This window comes from Staurois parvus, unplaced genomic scaffold, assembly GCF_062004578.1.
Source record: "Staurois parvus isolate SC_StPar_1 unplaced genomic scaffold, SC_StPar_1.0 ptg000136l, whole genome shotgun sequence".
Classification (NCBI taxonomy): Eukaryota; Metazoa; Chordata; class Amphibia; order Anura; family Ranidae; genus Staurois; species Staurois parvus.
In genome coordinates this window covers 8332066-8350859 of record NW_028317932.1, presented here as the reverse complement: position 1 = coordinate 8350859, position 18794 = coordinate 8332066, and the positions used below count along the sequence as shown (strand labels likewise).

General features: G+C 39.7%; 1 protein-coding gene and 1 pseudogene across 4 annotated transcripts in view; one reads left to right on the top strand and one right to left on the bottom strand.

Annotated features, from left to right (window-relative positions):
- The window catches only part of LOC149465934 (ATP-binding cassette sub-family B member 5-like), a 78722-nt gene that overhangs the window by 16481 nt on the left and 43447 nt on the right, over nucleotides 1–18794 (top strand). For 2 of the 4 annotated variants that reach the window (XM_089673159.1, XM_089673158.1), the window contains exons 3-11: nucleotides 5083–5197; nucleotides 7774–7834; nucleotides 7973–8123; nucleotides 9464–9506; nucleotides 12402–12593; nucleotides 12703–12874; nucleotides 13356–13480; nucleotides 13579–13753; nucleotides 14514–14627. In XM_089673159.1, coding sequence (XP_089529285.1) covers nucleotides 5115–5197; nucleotides 7774–7834; nucleotides 7973–8123; nucleotides 9464–9506; nucleotides 12402–12593; nucleotides 12703–12874; nucleotides 13356–13480; nucleotides 13579–13753; nucleotides 14514–14627 — 1116 coding nt within the window. In that variant the 5' untranslated portion in view covers nucleotides 5083–5114. Of the gene's footprint in view, nucleotides 1–5082; nucleotides 5198–7773; nucleotides 7835–7972; nucleotides 8124–9463; nucleotides 9507–12401; nucleotides 12594–12702; nucleotides 12875–13355; nucleotides 13481–13578; nucleotides 13754–14513; nucleotides 14628–18794 lie in introns of those variants that run through there. The other 2 variants (XM_089673160.1, XM_089673161.1) reach the window with 2 other exon arrangements.
- Nucleotides 8365–8924, bottom strand: LOC149465935 (ribonuclease H2 subunit C-like; annotated as a pseudogene).

The window sequence follows — 18794 nt, the reverse complement described above, 5'->3', positions numbered from 1 at the left end:
ATGGGAGAGAGCAGACACACAGCCTGAGAGCTCTACCTGGGGCTATTTACCACTTTACAGAGCACGGATGCTGCCTAGTTCTTGACCTAAGATGCCAGGGAAGCAGTGAGCATACTCCACACCTGCCTGGCCTCCCCAGACTCGCTCTCTGGCCATGGATTCCTATTTTTCTGGGACTCCAGGATCGCGCCACGAGGCGTTCTCTGCCTCCTCTCCGGCTGCTGGCTCTGACCATGGGGATACCGCCAGCTCAGCTCTGGTATGCGGCGATAGCCCTACTACTTCATATGCCTCCACACAGTCCTCGACAGCAGGCTCTGTTTTAGATGACATTGCTGGGGACTGGGACATTAGGGAACACATTCAGGCCCTCCCTACTGAAGCTGATATGGTGCAGCTGATTGCAACCATGGAATCTTCCTTTAAAGAGGGCTTGGATAAAATGCAGGCTGACACCGCAGCTATAGGCCATTGAGTAGAAGCTATGGAAACAGCTCCTGAAGACCTGTCTCATACAGTAACAAAATTGGGGGAAGCCTCTTGTATGCACGAAACCATGCTTGACTCCCTCTTACTACAACTAGATGATTACGAAAACTGTGAGAGACAGCAGAACATATGGATCCACGGCTTACCTGAGGCTACCCACGTGCCAAGGGAGTACCCACACTCCAAGGGATCTTCAGTTTAATCCTGGGTGATTTTACATCAGCGCCAGTAGAAATAGATCGGGTGCATAGGGCCTTACTGCTGCCACCCCAGGACATTAACAAACCCTGAGATGTTATTTGTTGGGTACATAAATATGTGGTTAAATAGGCCATCATGTCTGCCATGAGTGGAAAGCAATTTGGGGAATTTGACGGGGCTCGCTTGCTACTTTTTCCTGATCTCTCTAGATGAACCCTTATGATGCGACGAGCCTTAGGCACTGTGCTGGCGGTGCTTCGCCAGGAGGGGATGACATATAGCTGGGGCTTCCCCTTTCGCCTTACCGCACGTGGGCATGGAAAATTTTCCTCCCTACGCAACAAAGATGACCTGCCTAAATTTCTAGAGACTCTGGAACTGTCTCAGGTTGACTTCCAGGATTGGCGCTACACAAGTGAAGTGTACATCCCCCAAGGCCTGGAAAGCTGGCAACCAGCATCCCAGCACTCACGTCGGCGCCAACGCCAATGGAGAGGGACATCTTCAGACTACTTGACAAACCTCTTGAGGGTTTCCTGGTCTTACCATACGATGGTTACGGATGCCTTATTGTGTGCTGCACTGGAGTCGTCCACCCAAGAGTATCCCTCACCAAATGACTTTACTATGGCCCTTCTCTGATAGAAAGGACAGAGCTGGATTTATGCCTGATTTTGTAGGCCTTCCTGCTCCTGCTCTTTGCCTTTACCTTTTTTTTTGTTATTTTTAGTCCCAGGCGGTACTGTTGTCTCTTCAACATGGCTAGCCACTTCCCCCTAGTAGGACAATCTCCATTACTAGGAGATAATACTGTAGATTACAGTCTTCTAGGGGCTTTGGATGGGTTACCCCATGGGGTCCGCGTCCGAACCCTCTATCTTTCTGGTTCGCAGTTGGTGGACTTTTATGTGGGTTCACTGTTATTTCTCTATGTTTTTATTATGTTCTATATATCACTCTTTCCTGATTGATCACAGGTACAGATGGTGGTTTGTTGTTTTGGGAGTGGTGAGTGTTGCCTTTGGTTCATGTGTTGTTCCCTGGGCTGGATCTTCTGGGGAGTGGACCCCAGCCTTCACCCCCGACTGACAGAATAGCGTCCACATTGTCGGTGGTTTCCTATAATGTCCACGGTACGTGTTCACCTTCTAAACGTGGGAAATTGTGGCAAGAACTTCTCCACTTACGCCCGACAGTACTGCTACTCCAGGAGACCCACTTCACAGTGACTTCCACGCCCAATCTCCCACAGTCCATATTTAACCAATGGTTTTTATGCCCTTCTCCACTCCCTAAAGCAAGGGGGGTGCAGTAGCGGTCCTTAGGTCATGTCCTCTTGTCTCCCTTGGCCCACTTAACTGACCTGGATGGCAGGCTCTTATCTCTTAATGCCACTATTAACAATGAGTTATTCACTATTGCTAATGTTTATGCGCCCAATGCCCGCACCATTGACTTTCTCTCCAGTGTATTGAGGAGGCTCCTTGATTTTAAGGAGGGACTTCTCATACTTGGAGGGGACTTCAATCTTCCCCTGGACCCTCACTTGGACACCTCGTCAGGGAAATCATCTTTTTTGTTTAAAGCTCTTAAACATTTTTGGAAACGTTTACAAGACCTTCACTTGGTGGATAGTTGGAGAGTGGTCCATCCCTCTGTTAAAGGTTATAGCTATTTTTCCCATGTTCATAATTCCTATTCACGGATTGACCTCTATATTAAACAGTATTACCTTGGCCGACTTCACAGTACAAATATTGGTCCAATAACTATCTCTGATTATGCCCCCATTTCTTTGACTCTACACTTACCCATAGACCTGCTTGGACATGTCGTGTAAATGAATCTTTGTTGGACGACAACACCACCCACACCATCATTGAATCTTCCAGTGCCACATACTTCCAACTCAACACCACTGATGAGGTGTCCATGGGGGCATGGTGGGAGGGACATAAGGCAGTGATTAGAGGCATCTAGATAGCTCATGGCTCAAGACTCAAAAAGGTTAAAGGCTTAGAAATCGAAGCTTTGGTTACTAAAATTCGTTTACTTGAACAAACACATAAGGGCAGACTGCAACCTTCTTACTTGACAGCACTAATGGATGTTAGGACCAAACTGTCTGAGTGTTTTGAAAGGAAGGCTCAGAACAAACTACGTTACTATGCACATACATTTTATGAACAAGGGAATAAGTGCGGCCGCCTCCTGGCCCGCTTCCTTCGTAAACAGTAAGCACTTTCTCATGTGCATAAATTGATTGTTCATGACACTCCGGTGGTGGAATCTGACCACATTGCTGAAGCTCTCCAGACTTATTACAGCTCCTTTTACAATATTAAACCGCCACTTGACTCGTCCTGGGCTGTCAAGAAGTACAATTTCCTAGTCTCCCGGTAGAGGCAATAGACGAGTTAGAGTGCCCATTTACCCCTCTAGAAGTGGCATCGATTATCTCGAATCTCCCTAATGGGAAGAGCCCAGGCCCAGACGACTTCTCTAACGCTTACTATAAGCGAATGGTACATCTATTGGCAGAGCCCATGTGTGAATACTTTAATGCTACTACCACTTCTAACCCTCTATCTCAGGAGGCCCTGTTAGCCCATATTGTTATAGAAAAACCTGGGAAGGACCCCATGTATTGTCAAAATTACCGACCCATATCTCTGTTGAACTCTGACGTCAAGATCCTGTCTAAACTTATAGCTACTAGATTGCAGGACCTCTTTCCCGCGGTTATCCACCCAGATTAAACGGGTTTTATTTTGGGCCGAGAGGCTTGGGATAATATTAACCAAGCCCTCAATATCCTTCATTGGATGAGATATGGCCCATATCGATCCCCTTTCCTTGTCCTATCGACCGATGCCGAAAAGGCCTTTGATAGAGTGGACTGGCAGTTTATGGAGGAGACCCTGCTTACACTGGGGCTTGGGAGGAGGATGATGGGATGGATCTCGGCTCTATACACCAACCCAGAGGCTAGAGTTAAGATGAACGGGACTTATTCTAAACCACTGAGTATATGCAGACAAGGATGCCCGTTTTCTGCTCTTTTGTTCACTTTAGTGCTAGAACAGCTCCTACAAAACATTCAAAATAATGTAGACATTAAGGGGGTTCCAAATGGATCCGGGAATCATAAACTCTCGGCATATGCCAATGATATTTTGTTCTATATTACCCAGCTGGGTGGGGTGCTTACTGATCCTAACACTATCTGATGTTGCTAGTGGCAGTAATTCAGTGATCAGTGAAAAATTCTATATACTGACACTATGCTAATGGCACTGGTTGGGTGATGGGTGATCAAAGGGTTAATAGGGACGATCAAAGGGTTAATAGGGGCGATCAAAGGGTTATATGTGCTAATCTAACGTGTGTGTGTAAAATGTAGTACTTTTACCCGGTGCCGTGTTCTCTCTTCTCTCCCTCGACCGACGGGTGGGGGGAGCAACGGGGGGAGCAGGTGCATTCACACCCCAAAATAGGAAGTGATCCAAGATTATGTCACTTTGCCAAGAGCTGCTGCTGGCTCGCAAAATGCGGGTAAGTGGTTAGCAAGTAGTTAAAAAAAATACTCTTTATGCCGGCACATTGTAGATTGTAACCATTGTTGTAATGTTTGCAATTTATTTTGTAACATATCTAATTTGAAATTAACTCTATCCAACAGTAAAAAAAAAACAAAAAAAAACCCCACAAAAACAAAAGTTAGCTTCTAATGGTTAGTGCCATACCCACAGGACAGAAATGAAAGTACTCATTATTACTCCTAGAAAATCATTAGATGGCCATGGCAATAGATGAAATGATTTGGGATTGATTTTGGTACAAGTAATGGCAAACAAGCAATCAGTCATCAACTGTACAGTATTATATACATGGTATTGTTCCTCTTTTTTAGCAAGTGACTGAAAATATTGATCAGAAAAACAATCTATTGGTTCTTAATGATAACGATCTATAAAAAACAACAATTTAATCAATCTAAATTATGATTGATTCTCTGACACATACACATCAATATTTGTTTAATCAATTCCTCCAAGGCCGAACAACTTAGCATATTTGGATTAATGGAAAGTTCACTTCATCTATTAAATAGACAGTATTTGGCTTGTTTTTTTTTTCAATTTGATTGCATTGAATGATCATATTGATACTTGTGTAGCCAACATTACACAGCTCATTCCTCACCTGGTGGCTGCAAGTGATGCTTACATTAGGGGCATCATTTGCCAAGTTAGGTTTATGTATAGGCACAGATGTCACCAACTGTGATCATCAAGTCATTTGTGAGCTCACTGGTCACTATTTCTTGTAATAATAATGTCATGATATTGCTATTTTACTATTTTTTACATGTTGTTCTTCATTCAACAGCTGCTTTTATATTGGGCGACAGAAAAAAAGGGATGACTGGCCTTAAGGAAAATGATTTGTGGCTCGATAAGGCACAGTCTACAGAAGAAAATGTTGCAATGCTGGAGGACCTCAAGTACGTATCAGAAATTAAAAAGCGCCAAGTAACATAAACAAGTCAGTTTTTATTGTTTTTTAATTTGCCAAACATTGCCCTTCTTCACTGCAAAGTACTCCTTGCTTTTCACTAAAAAAATACCATCAGGATGCCGTGTCAAAAAATAATATTAACAATATTAAAACCTAATTTTAAGGAAAATTACAAAATCTGGTAGTAAAATATAATTGGGGACTTTTGATGTAGCTAATTGTCTATCCCAGTTCTGCTTAGTCTTTTAATACTGAACTATAGAGGTTTTGATTTAAAAAAAGGCAAGCAGAGGGCAAAAGATTACTGACCAAGAGTGCCTATAGTCTCCCTGATGCTGATTTTTTCCCCTTTAGTTTCTTGCATTGCTTAGTTCCACGCTTGTTTCTTTGTGGAGGTGGCCATCTTGGTTGAGATAGGGTTTCTTCTTCATGATCTTATGACTGAAAAATATTTAAAAAGCAGCAGGGGTAGAGAAAGCACAGATCTACAGAATGGATGAAGCAGAAGCAGGGAAATTCTTGCACGTATGCTTGCTGATGTGGTGTGCACACCCTCAGAGGAAGTTGGAATGATGAAACGCATCAGAGCTTGACCATCCATGATATGATCATGTAACCTCTATCGTGGAAGTCCATTGCGAGGAAGCATGTGGTGAGATTACTACTCACCGCTGAAGAGGTAGTATCGTTACTGGGAATTTGCCTGTTTTTTGTGCATTTTAATCCAATGTGAGTGCACTTTAAAGGGGTTTTTGAATTGATAAATGTGGTTTAAATGGAATTATACTATGTGGCTTCTTTCATGTTTTTACCCACATATGGAATTAGATCATTATGATTGAGAGTTGGTGTTGTGGAGTTCAGAAGGAGAGTGCTTAATGGTTTTTACTTATTGGATGGTGACCGTGGTTTCTGGTATTGAGGAGGAGATTTTTTTACTGCTGGTTCCTCAGCATTACATATCATTAAGGAGGATTTATTTTCCATTGCTGGTTATTCACCAGTATCTGGTGAGTGTCCAATTTGATGGGGTGGTAATCACTGTAGGATCACAAAGGTGGTGTATTGGATTTCCTAATATAAGAATTATCAAACAGATCAAGTGGACTGGACTTTATGTACATTCACACTAACAGACTGTGGTGGAAGTCTTGTCTTCTCTTCATTCTCCATTCAATTAATGTAATTAATTAATTTTATTTATTTATTTATATATTTATTTATGTTTTTTTCATCAATATTATTTAGCACTGAGCCCTGTTTATGAGGATGGTCAGTTATACTCATACAACCTTATATACATTAGTATTTAAAACAGCTGCTTTGTTATAATTTACAATTTATATTTGGTTATAATTTATGTCTGTTTATTTGATGCTAGTCAGTTATTTGGGATTAACTTAATATTCACCTTAACTAAAGCGTGGGGTTATAAGCTGTTTCAGCTTCTTTATTTCTTTATCACGGACTATAGTTTGAAGATTTGCATTACACCATGTATTTATTTTGAATTCGTGTGAGGTGACCCACAACTGGATGGTAGTAGCAACCTCTATCTTATTAGTAGACAGGGCAGCGCATAGGTCAACTCCATTTACTTTATTGTTCTTTAAAGCCAGAGTGCATGCACTGTAAAATAGGATATCTGTAGACTGTATTTTCAGTATGTCCTATAGGGTCCAACACTGAGAGTACACCCACACAGTGGTGGAATTGAGTTGAGTGTGGTGACACCCAAGGTGGAACATGTTTGTGCATTTGGAAGCACAATTTATAGTGAAGGTAGTTGAGTGAAATGATATTTACTAAAAACAGATAACACTATGAAAATTTTTCTTTGTTTCTGAGCATAAAAGACTTGCAATTATGAAAATGAATTAATTCAAAAGAGTGGTGAAAATCAATTGGATGACTCCAGCTAACCTGAAATCAGATCTGCATTTAAATACAAAAAAAGGTGATTTGTGAACCTTATGTTTTGATGTTGGTAGGTTAATTGGGTTCTTTTCAAATTGACCCTAGTCTGTGTGTACATGTGGAATAGGGAACTTGGACAGTAAGCTCCTTGAGGGCAGGGCCTGATGTAAATGTACATTGTGCGAAGTGCTGCATGAATTGCATTGGAAAGTCTTTGCCAATAACTACCGATATATTCATATATAAGGAATATTTTCTTCCTATTCATTTGGATTATCTTAAAACAAAAGGTTATGTTGTGTATCTAAAAAGTCCTAAATGGATGCTTTTTCACTGGGTTTCTGCCAACATATAGAGCATATATACCAGCAGTTGTACTATAGACAATTCCAACTGATTTACTTTCACTTGGTGGTTTAGTAAAAATAAGTATCAGACACTCCCATATAGATATAACTTTAACAGTACATATGAAACTGTTTCAAGTGTCTTATTTGACTGACTGAAAAGTGAAAAATAAAATTATTATAAAACAAGTGGCTCATGTCATATAATACTATTTTGAAAACAGAGTTATAACCACAAGAACTTTCTTAGTCTTTGCAAAATATGTGCTTCTAAATGTAATCATCATTGCTTCTCCAGGGATCCAAAAGAGAAGAATGAAGAAAAAGAAAAAATTAGGACTGTTGGCCCAATTCAAATTGTAAGTCATTCTAAATGATTCTGGCAAGACACAGTATACAGTATTTTCCCCTTTTTAATATATTGCACACTGGTTTATGTAAATTACAGCTTTTGATTTAGATTTTGTTTTAATCTATTTTTCTTTGATATTTGCTAGTTTCGATATGCCAATGGGCTTGATATCTTTTATATGATTATTGGAATTCTTGGAGCCATCGGAAATGGTATTGCCCAACCTTTATTGTTTGTTGTGTTCGGAGATATGATTGACAGCTTTGAGTGTTACAATTCATCTCTAGCAAACACAAGTAAGAGTTGTTCACATAATTACAATTTTATAATTTAAGATTACTTGGTGATAACCATGTTTCAATTCTTATTTTTCTTTTTTTAAATATATTCTACTTAATACACTTTTGATGCCTAAGTACAGCTGCAGTATACTTTTTGCCAACAATTATGAGCAATGAAATGCATTTAAGCTATATTCGCATATGCTAAATATTTACTGGAAAAACATGTCTTGATAGCAAACAGAAATGTGAACTTCTAATCAACTGGTGTGTGGACCGCAGCAGTTATTTTCTGCCATACTAGTGACATCACTAAGACATTGTCTACAGATAATGGTGTTTCCAGGTTCCATTGCATAATGGACTGGAAAGTGCACTGAATGTCAGTGAATGATCCTCTTCCTCAGAGAAAGGTTTATTATCCTCCTTCAGGACAATTCCCATATATAACCTTCAGGGACAGTAACCTTCTGCCCTAGGAGCATTCTGTTTCTGAAAAAGACCTCTTTAATTCCATAGGCCTGTTTCATGGCTGGGATGAAGAACTCAGTAATTCTGGCTGCCCCCTGCCTCAGTATCACACTGGAGAGGAAAAGCTCCTGGACAGCCGAGGACAGAATGTGGAGTTCCAGGCAGACGCAGCTGATAATAAGAGCGGGTGCTAGGGGTAGTTGAACCTAGCTTTCCCCTCTTTTTGACCTCCTAGGTATGATCTAACTATCTCAGACCTCTACATAATAAAACCATGTACAGGCTTTCTAAATAGCTTTTACAGAGGCCCACAGAGTTAAAAAAAACTCTGTAGTAGGGATGCATCGATACTGAGTATTTTCACAAGTACTTGTGAAAATGCTTTCAATACCTGAAACCGATACTTTGCAATATGATTTGCATCCATACAAAATGACTAGGCAAAAATCGCATTGCAAAGAATGGCGTGTGATTTGAACAGGTATGTAAATTTCAGTGCAGCAGAGTGCACAGGAAGTTAGTTCATTGGATTTTTTTCAGGATCACCAGGTCATTTTCTTTATTTTGACCATAAATACACATTAACAATCAGAGGAGAAACAGCAAGTTAATTTGTTAAATGTACAAAAAAACAGGAAATCTTGTAGGCATGATGGCATGAATAAAACGGTAACAATATGAGGTTGCTTGATAAATAATATAAATGTATAACAGAGTCTAAATTGACAACTGTGGCTTTGCCAGAAGGACAGCTGTGTCTGCCAAGGTCAGCTTACCCTGTCCTTGTTCAGTCTAGGTATCTGAAAATTTGTTTTTGCTGTATACAATGCCAAATAACATTTGTACACACATAAAACTTGAAAAAATGTTTATCTATTTTGCAGCTGACTGTGCTAAATTCAAACCACTAAGTGAACAGATGACTCTGTAAGTTGATTTGACAATATAGACGTTTTTATATTTTTTTTTGTTAGACATGACCAAATATAGATTGCCAGCTAATAGACAAAACGAGCTTTTCATTTATGGGTGGATTCTGAAGGGCTGAATTATCTAACTGAAGGGCTGAAGCTCTAGAAGGCTTTGGAATTTTCATCTCTTCACCACGACACAGTCACACCACTTCAGTGCCCATTCAGTTCAACCAGTTGAAGGGAAACAAAATACACAATCCTATATACACAATCCTATACCCACAGTTGATTGAGAGGAAGGCAAAAAAAACCCCCAGCAAAGCTTGATCCAATTTGCTCCAGTAGGGGAAAAAAATCCTTCCTGATTCCCCAAAAGGCAATCAGATATTCCCTGAATTAACTTGACACAATTATGTGTATCTAGGAAAGAATCCAGGCCTTTTTTAAAACTCTAGCTTACTCTAGGGAAAATAAATAAAAAATCCAATGTGTCGCTGAGAGGCTATTACAAAGCCCATTCCTTGTAAGCAGTGCTGGAATTTTGAGTACAGAAATCTCACTGCTGCAGTGCCAAAAAGATATAAAAGACAGAGATAAAATTCAGACATCAAATTAAAAATGAAATATCACACTTGCATAATACAACCCTTTAGGTCTCATGCATACAGGGCGTTTTTGCAGCCACTTTTAGGGGCGTCAGGCGGGGGGGGGGGGTTTACTGCTTCCAAACGGCCCTTTATGTTATCCTATGTGTCCATGCACACATAGACTTTTAGAAGCTTTCAGTAGCAGTAGCTTTTACCAGCAGGGAAAAAAAACAAGGAAAGAAAAAACAGAGGGCGCACAAGCCTAGTGCATTACCATAAAAAATGTTTAATAAAAAATAAAGTAGGTGTACTCACAAATGAAAATATAGTCAAGGCACATCATAAAGAACAGCTGGGTCAACACCACTCTGAGTAACAGTCCACAATAGGGAGTGTAGACATCCAATAGGCTGACGCGTTTTGAGGACTTGCCTCTTCCTCAGAGCCCCAGAGGAAGAGGCAAGTCTTCGAAGCGCATCAGCCTATTGGATGTCTACACTCCCTATTGCGGACTGTTACTCAGCGCGGTGTTGACCTAGCTGTTCTTTATGATGTGCCTTGACTACATTGTCGTTTGTGAGTACAACACCTACTTTATTTTTTATTAAACATTTTTTATGGTAATGCACTAGGCCTCTGTTTGTTCTTTCCTCATTCAGTATATTTGGATTCCCCTGGTCTATTTGAGGGCAGCAAGGTGTGTTCCAGGACATTCTTAATGTGGTTGTAGCCTGCATCGAGTCCATCCCCAAGCACAGGAGCATTTGTGTTTGCTGGTAAAAAAAACAAGGGCCAGTACATCCAGGAGCAGCAGCGTTTTGGCAGAAAAAATGCTTGAGAAAGACGCATTTAGCACTTGAGCGTTAATCATTTCAATGGCCAGAATAAATTATTATTCCGGCCAATAGAATGAACTAAGACCCAAGTGCTTGATGCTTGTAAATGCTCCCAAGCGCTTGTAAAAGCGTTAGATACTTTTACAAGTATGAGGCGCTTTTTCTGCAAAAACGCTGCTGCCAGGAGCACAGCTTTTAGGAGAGTTTTTTTTTAACGTCCTGTGTGCATGAGGCCTTAAAGTGATATTTTTTATCAGTAAATTCTAGATTAACCTTTCTTAACCCTTTTACAACAGAGGAACCCTTAAAAGTATTCTTGGTCTCAGGAAATCTTTGTTAAATCCAATTCTGTGATAGCAGGCTCTTATACATCATCAGCCACTTGAACAGATCGTGACACACAAACATACAAATGGAAATAGCTGGACTGGAGGCAAAACAAGGCATGGCATAAATGTTAAAGGGGAAGCTCAGACTTAAAACAAAAAATAACACACTACAATCAAAAATAGAAATAAGATGATAGAATGCTGAGTATATGTAGTGATGGAACAAATCCCAAGAATAACTGATTTGTTACAAGCCAATCTTTATTGTGACTCCAAAAACTGATAAAATCATTATAGGAATGTTTCGAAAATAAAACATGAATACATAAATGTATACACTAATTATTGCCAAGACTTTGTATGGTGAATAGAGAAATATATGCATAACATTCCATAGGATGGTCAAACAACAAAAGGCCGAAGATGGTCAAAAGATGCATCCTAGGGGGAGGGAGAAGGAGGAGGGGGGAGGGAAAAAGTACGGGGGAAAGAAGAGGGTGGAAAATGGAGGGAATGGAGAACAAAGGAAAAGCAAGGGAAATGGACAGGAGAAGGGAAAGATAGGGGGAAAAGGGGGGGGGTGAGGAAAGAGTAGAGGGAAAAGGGGGGGTGAGAAAAGAGTAGAGGGAAAAGGGGGGGGTGAGGAAAGAGTAGAGGGAAAAGGGGGGGTGAGAAAAGAGTAGAGGGAAAAGGGGGGGGGGTGAGGAAAGAGTAGAGGGAAAAGGGGGGGTGAGGAAAGAGTAGAGGAAAAAGGGGGGGGGGTGAGGAAAGAGTAGAGGGAAAGGAGTGGGGTGAAGGAGTAGAGGGGAAAGGGGAGGGAGGAGGGGAAAATGAAGTGGGGGAAGGGGAAAGGGAAATAGAAGAGAAAAGGAAAAGAGGGGACATCAGTGAAAAGAGGAGATATCAGTCACAATGATGAGTGATGTCCCACTCATGAATTAGACCCTTGGGAATGTGGGTATCCAATTTGAATATCCAAAATACCTCTCTGCTTAATATACATAGAAGCCCTTTATGTGGACAGTACTGGTATTTCAAATGTTGATATCTCACCACTGAGTTATTCAAGAAATGTAAGTAAGAGATATCTAACCTTTTCAGTTTCTATGTTTTAGCATTGTTATATTCACTGATAATGTATTTTCTTTGTTTTCAGGTTTTCTTTATACTATGTTGGAATAGGAGCAGGAGTTATAATTTGTGCATACTTTCAGGTCTCCTTTTGGGTTCTAGCTGCTGCGAGACAGACTAGGAGAATGAGACAAAAGTTTTTTCATTCTGTGCTATCAAAAGAAATTGGCTGGTTTGATGTCACTCAGTCTGGTGAACTTAACACTCGTCTTACAGAGTAAGAATTTTATTTTTAAATTCATCTTGCTCAGTTAAAACAATTGTGTGTTAATAATTTACTTGTATACAAATATAATTTTCTTAAATAGTGTTTTTGCCTTTGCCAGAGACATTAACAGAATCAATGATGGAATTGGTGACAAGGTCGGACACCTTTTTCAAAATATTTCAACCTTTGTATCCGGTTCACTAATTGGATTAATCTATGGATGGAAACTTGCTCTAGTTCTCATAGCAACTGGTCCTGTTTTGGCAATCTCAACAGCCATATCTTCAAAGGTAACAAATATGGCAAAATGCGGCTAACTTCCAGGAAAGCTGCAGGTGCACTGCACTGCACCAATGGTGCTAGTGAACTGGAGCACATCAGTGTGAATGCAGTCTTATAGGAGGCTCAGGACAGTAAGGGCTCATTCATATTTGCCATTTGGGTACAGTAAAATCCCATAGCTGAATGTGGCCCATAACTGGTTACCAAATCACTTAAGTGATCCTCACTCTTCAAAAGGTTGAGCACTCCTGTTTTAGGCCCACTTTTACACTTTTCTATATTTAGTTTTTTTACACTGTAATGAGGAAAGTATTGTGGCTGCCAGTGCTGGCTTCCTGTGATTGCCAATGACAATTACAAAACCAGAGCATGCATGCTGTAAAACAGTGTCAGAATTACCGTACTTTTTTTTTACACTTGTTTAGGGTCATATTTCGTTTAACCTTCAGCTACCTACTAATTAGTATCTTCTAACCTGAAATTCTTTAGATGATGGTATCCCTGACAAGCAAGGAGCTTACAGCATATGCAAAGGCTGGAGCTGTGGCTGAAGAGGTCCTTTCCTCCATACGAACCGTGGTGGCATTTGGAGGACAGGAGAAAGAACTAAAAAGGTTTTTATCACCTTAATTTATAGTATATATAAATACAAGTAGTAGATACTTGCGTGCATGCTAAAAATATGTTACTTACTTTTCTTTTCAATACTCAGGTACACAAATAATTTGGGAGAAGCTAAAAAAATTGGTATAAAAAAAGCTATTACTTCCCAGTTGGCTGTTGGAATTATGTATTTTATCATCTATGCCTCCCATGCACTTGGATTTTGGTATGGAGCAACATTGGTGTTGAGTGACAATGACTACACAATTGGTAAAGTTATGTTGGTGAGTTCTACATTTTGACCATTGGGAATATATAATTGTTTTTGCTATTTTTTTATAACCTTTAAATGTTTTTTTTCTCATTAAATGTTTTACAAATAATTATTTAACACATGGCGCAACCATAAGACATAAACACATTCTAATTTTCAATATACCACCCAAACCATGAGGAATTTTGAATGTGTCACTATAGAGGATATATTAACACCATCAAATAAAAGCAAAGCTTTATTAAAAATTTAAAACCATAATAAAATCACAATATCAAAGTACAAAGGTGCCAACTTCCTACAAATGTATTGGCACATTTCATATAATCATAGAATGACCCAATAGGATCAATGTTATGTGATTAAAGAGGAAATGGTGCATTGGATTGATGCATTTCCATTAAATAGTGCTTCCTCAGGATCCATGCCATTTCATGCTGAATGATGTAACTCTGTATAAACAATAAACTTCAAAAACACATTGCCAAGGCCAGGTGGTCAAAAAATATATAAAATATAACCAAATTATATTAAGTACAGATTCAAAACAATTTCATACTTTCTTTAATCAAATGAGTTGAGTAAAAAGAGCAGGGTGCATTTAGTGAATTTTGCAGTTTAATTATAATCTGTAATTTTACATAGTTTTCCTACATTTACATATTTATATGCATAGGCATCTGTAAACAGCAGATAAATACAATATTGTAAATAACCATTTTTAATTAATCCACTTTTATTTTGTAATTAGCTGCCTATTTATTTTACAGGTTTTCTTCTGTGTGGTCTTCAGCAGCTATTGCCTTGGTCAGGCAGCTTCTCACCTTGAAGCTTTTTCTGTGGCAAGAGGTGCTGCTTATAACATCTTCAACATAATTGATCAGGTAGGAGACAGAATATTATACACTGAAAAAAAAACTTTATGGAAAAATCCAGATTAGTCCTGTCAGTGCAGTGCAAATAAAACTGCAATCTGCTTCCAAACATCTGCCTACCTTTTGGATTAAAAATCACTTATGCTTATGAAAAAGGTACACTATTCAAAAGTCAAAATATGTAGCCACAAGAACACTATAACTATCGATATTGAGTAGGTCCCCCTGCAGCTATCCCCCCCCCCCTTTTTGCTACCACAACAGCCCTGACCCATTGAGGCATGGGCACCACTAGACCTCTGAAGGTTTGTTGTGGTATCTGGCAACAAGCCTTCAGTAGTAGATCCTTTAAGTCTTGTAAGTTTCAAGGTGGGACCTCCATGGATTGGACTTGTTTTTCCAGCACATCCCACAAATGTTTGTTTGGATTAGGATCTGGAGAATTTTGAGGCAACACCTGAAACTTGTAAATGTGTTCCTTAAACCATTAATGAGCCATTTATGCAGTGTGCATTAACCTGTTGAAAGTGGTCACTGCCATCAGGGAATACCATTTCCATGAAGGGGTGTCAGCAACAATGATTAGGTAGGCCGTATGTGTCAGAGGTTGCCAGCAAATCATTGTGCAAAACATCACCCTGCCTCGGTCAACTTGTCTTCTTCCTATTCTGCATCCTGGTACCATCTTTTCCCAGCTAAGCAATGCACTCGTCCTTTCACATGATGTTAAAGACATGATTCACACAAGACCACATGATCTGATCAGAGCACCCTCCTCCATTGCTTCATGGTCCAGTTCTGATGCTAATATTCCCATTGTAGGCATTTTTGGCTGTCGACACGGGTCAGCATGGCCACCCACCCTGACTGATCTGTGGCTATACAGTCCCATACACCTTTCTGTCAGAACCAGCATTAAGTTTTTTTTAGAAATTTGAGCTGATATACCAGGTTTTCCTTCCTTGAACCACTTTTGGTAGGTCCTGACTACTGCAGACTGGGAACATTCCACAAGAGCTGAAGTTTTGGAGTTGCTCTGACCCAGTCATCTAGCCATAACAATTTGGCCCTTGTGAAAGATGCTCAAATCCTCTCCCATTTGTTTCTGTTTTCAACACACTGACTTTAGGGATAACATGTTCACTTGCTGTATAATATATCCCACCCACTTTCAGGTGCCATTGTCACGAGATAATCAAAGGTATTCACTTTACCTATCAGTGGTCATACTGTTATGGCCTTTTGGAAAACAACTTCTCTGTTTGTAAAGGGAATGTTTTTAAAATTGCACAATCTGCTTTGTAAGTGGTTCCTCTCCGCATAAAAACAGCATAAAAAAACTGTGGGAGAAGGAGACTTATAGTACGCTTGCCTTTTTCATGGCTTTTGTCTGCTGTGCCTAAGTGAAGGTGACATCATCCTCCTTCCAGCGAGATCCCGGGGAGTAGAGAGTATTCCAAATCTCACTGAGAAGACACTCCTAGTACTGTGCTGCAGCATCTTCTCATGAGTGCTCAGCATTTTCTAGGATCTTGTCAGCAGGTGTTTTTAAGTTTATGCTGCTTTTCAGGATGAAGGCACTTGAACAGCAAACCTTACACAGATTACAAGATGCTCTTATAGAATAAAACAAAAACCCCAAGTTTTCTAAAATTAACCATTCTCGGAACTCCCCTAGACATGCCATTATATACCAGACATGTACGAGTGGTCAATCTTTAAAGTGAAATGTGTCATAAAATTTACTCATGAGATGGACCCAAGGGGGGGTGGGCGGGGGATGTTTCTGCTTTGGCAGCAAAAGTGATTCAGAAAATCAGAAAACCTCCAAAAGGTGGTGATAAGTTTGCATTATTATGTAAACAGAAGTTTTTGGGGGATTTTCAATTTGCATACCAGAGTACCCTTAGGTCTAAATTTTAAGTGGGACATTTCTTTGATTAACTGTTCAGTTTACTACTTTTTTTTATGCTGTGGTATTCTGGTTGTGGCTGGAGTCAATCGTTTTGGTTTCTTTTGACTGTCATTTATATTGAACTAGATCTACCATCTTTTGTGTCATTTGTGTGGTGGATATTATGTATTACTATGCACTATCTGTGGGTGTCTTAGTGTTGGTCCCTTTTTTTCAGATTTTGAATTGGCTATAATTTCATTGACAGTGGCACTCAACACTGTAGCGCTACAGTGTTTTTACTTGTTAATGCCGGCTTTATCTTTGTCGGTTGTAGGGTACAGCATTTTGATAATCAACCTGCTCGATCTGGGCTTTACACAGAACAATCTGTACAATTATATATCTGGTAGCTTCAATTCTAGAGATGTGATGCTGATCCGCTATGTAGTTTTTCTTTGTGTTGATACAATGAACAGGCATGTTATTGTGCATTTATATTATGCATTCTTTTATTGTATCTCTTTAGTTTGAGTGTGGTTTTTAACGCTGTTCCTTCTTTATTTTTTGGTTGAGGGCAATGCTGTATTATTCAGATATTGTTTATTAACTAATTGAGTGCTTAATTGCATGTCTTTTGTATAGTTGAAGTTTATTACGCTTGAGCGCCCTAGTGGCGTGAATTCATCAATAGGCTTCCCTAGGGTTTTTTTGTTTTGTGGTCTGACATTATAATACTTTTATTCGTTTGCCTTTTATATGATATTGATGTGCCTTCATCAAACTCTATCTCTTTGCATGAACACAGTCACTAGCTGGACCTGCACCCATTGTAGAATTGGGCTGTAAAGACAGACCAACCTGGAGCAGTGCTTCCTTTTTGCAGCCAAAATATGAACTTGCCATCTTTTTATGAAACATAATCAATAAAACACACAATCTCCAGATTAGTTTCATGGTTTAGATATATGTGGTGTTTATTAAAAGAATTAAAGCATACGGTAAGTTCACCTTTTTTGGGAACGTGACTGATGGCTCGTAGTTCTCAAAAAACTACCAGGGCAATGTTAAGCACTCTAGTAGTTAATTGGTTCATCCTGTCATGGTGTAACTGCCTGTCCATTCGAGGTATGGTTTACACTGACAGTCTGCAGGAGCTTTGTATTGCACTGGCAATCTACTGATCGCAGGTGCAATGCTTTCCAGGCTCCTACAAAAAAAATGCACATTTTTTTAACCTGCAAAAAATATGTGCATTTATTATTTTTTTTAACGGTGAACCTATCCTTTAACAAACTATAAAATTTGAACACTCCATCCATGCAAATAAAACGTCCTGAAAATGTCCATAAAAAACTCAGACTAACCATTCAAAAAAAAGGGTTGCTTTGCTTTGTTTCTCAAGTGCTATGCAGGATGACCCACCCAACTAACAATATTAAGACATGAAGAATGACATAGGAGAAGGTGGGTGTTGTGCTCTCTACTGCTCAAGTTATGACTGCCTCTAGGTCCAGTTGGTGATGTTGTTATATAGATGTCAAAACACTACCAATAAGCTGCTTTTATTTTGTACTCATCAGCTTCAGCTAACCAATGAGGAACCTGGAAAATACAGACAACTTTAATAAGGACCCCATATTCCATCCCTTGGGTAGGGGGGAACTCGATAAAATTACGCTGTCAGCACAGGGTCCCAAGTTTACAGAACTATAACTAAACAAAAACATATACATAACATATTAAGATTTTGTCTCCGAATATCACCCAAACCATACTCTCCACTCCTCGCACAACCTCCTGCTCTCTACCTCCCTTGTCTCCTCCTCCCATGCTCATCTCCAGAACTTCTCCAGAGCTTCCCCCATCCTCTGGAACTCTCTACCCCAATTTATCAGACTATCGCCTACTCTGCTCACTTTTAGGCAATCTCTAAAAACCTATCTCTTCAGGTAAGCCTATCCTGCCCTCAGCTAATAATGGAATCTTCTATTCCGCCTACCAGTCCATCCCCCACAGTTACTACCTTTTGTACCACTAGCCCCTCCCTCTTAGATTGTAAGCTCCAAGGAGCAGGGCCCTCCTATCCCTCTTGTATTGAACTGTATCGTTGCTGTATTGTCTCCTGTTATATTGTAAAGCGCTGAGCAAACTGTTGGCGCTATATAAATCCTGTATAATAATAAACTTACCTTTCCAGCTTACAGTGGAAAAAACAAGTATTCTACCTTCCCCAGAAAGGTTAGTATAGTCTTCATACCAGTGGTATGATTTTTTATACA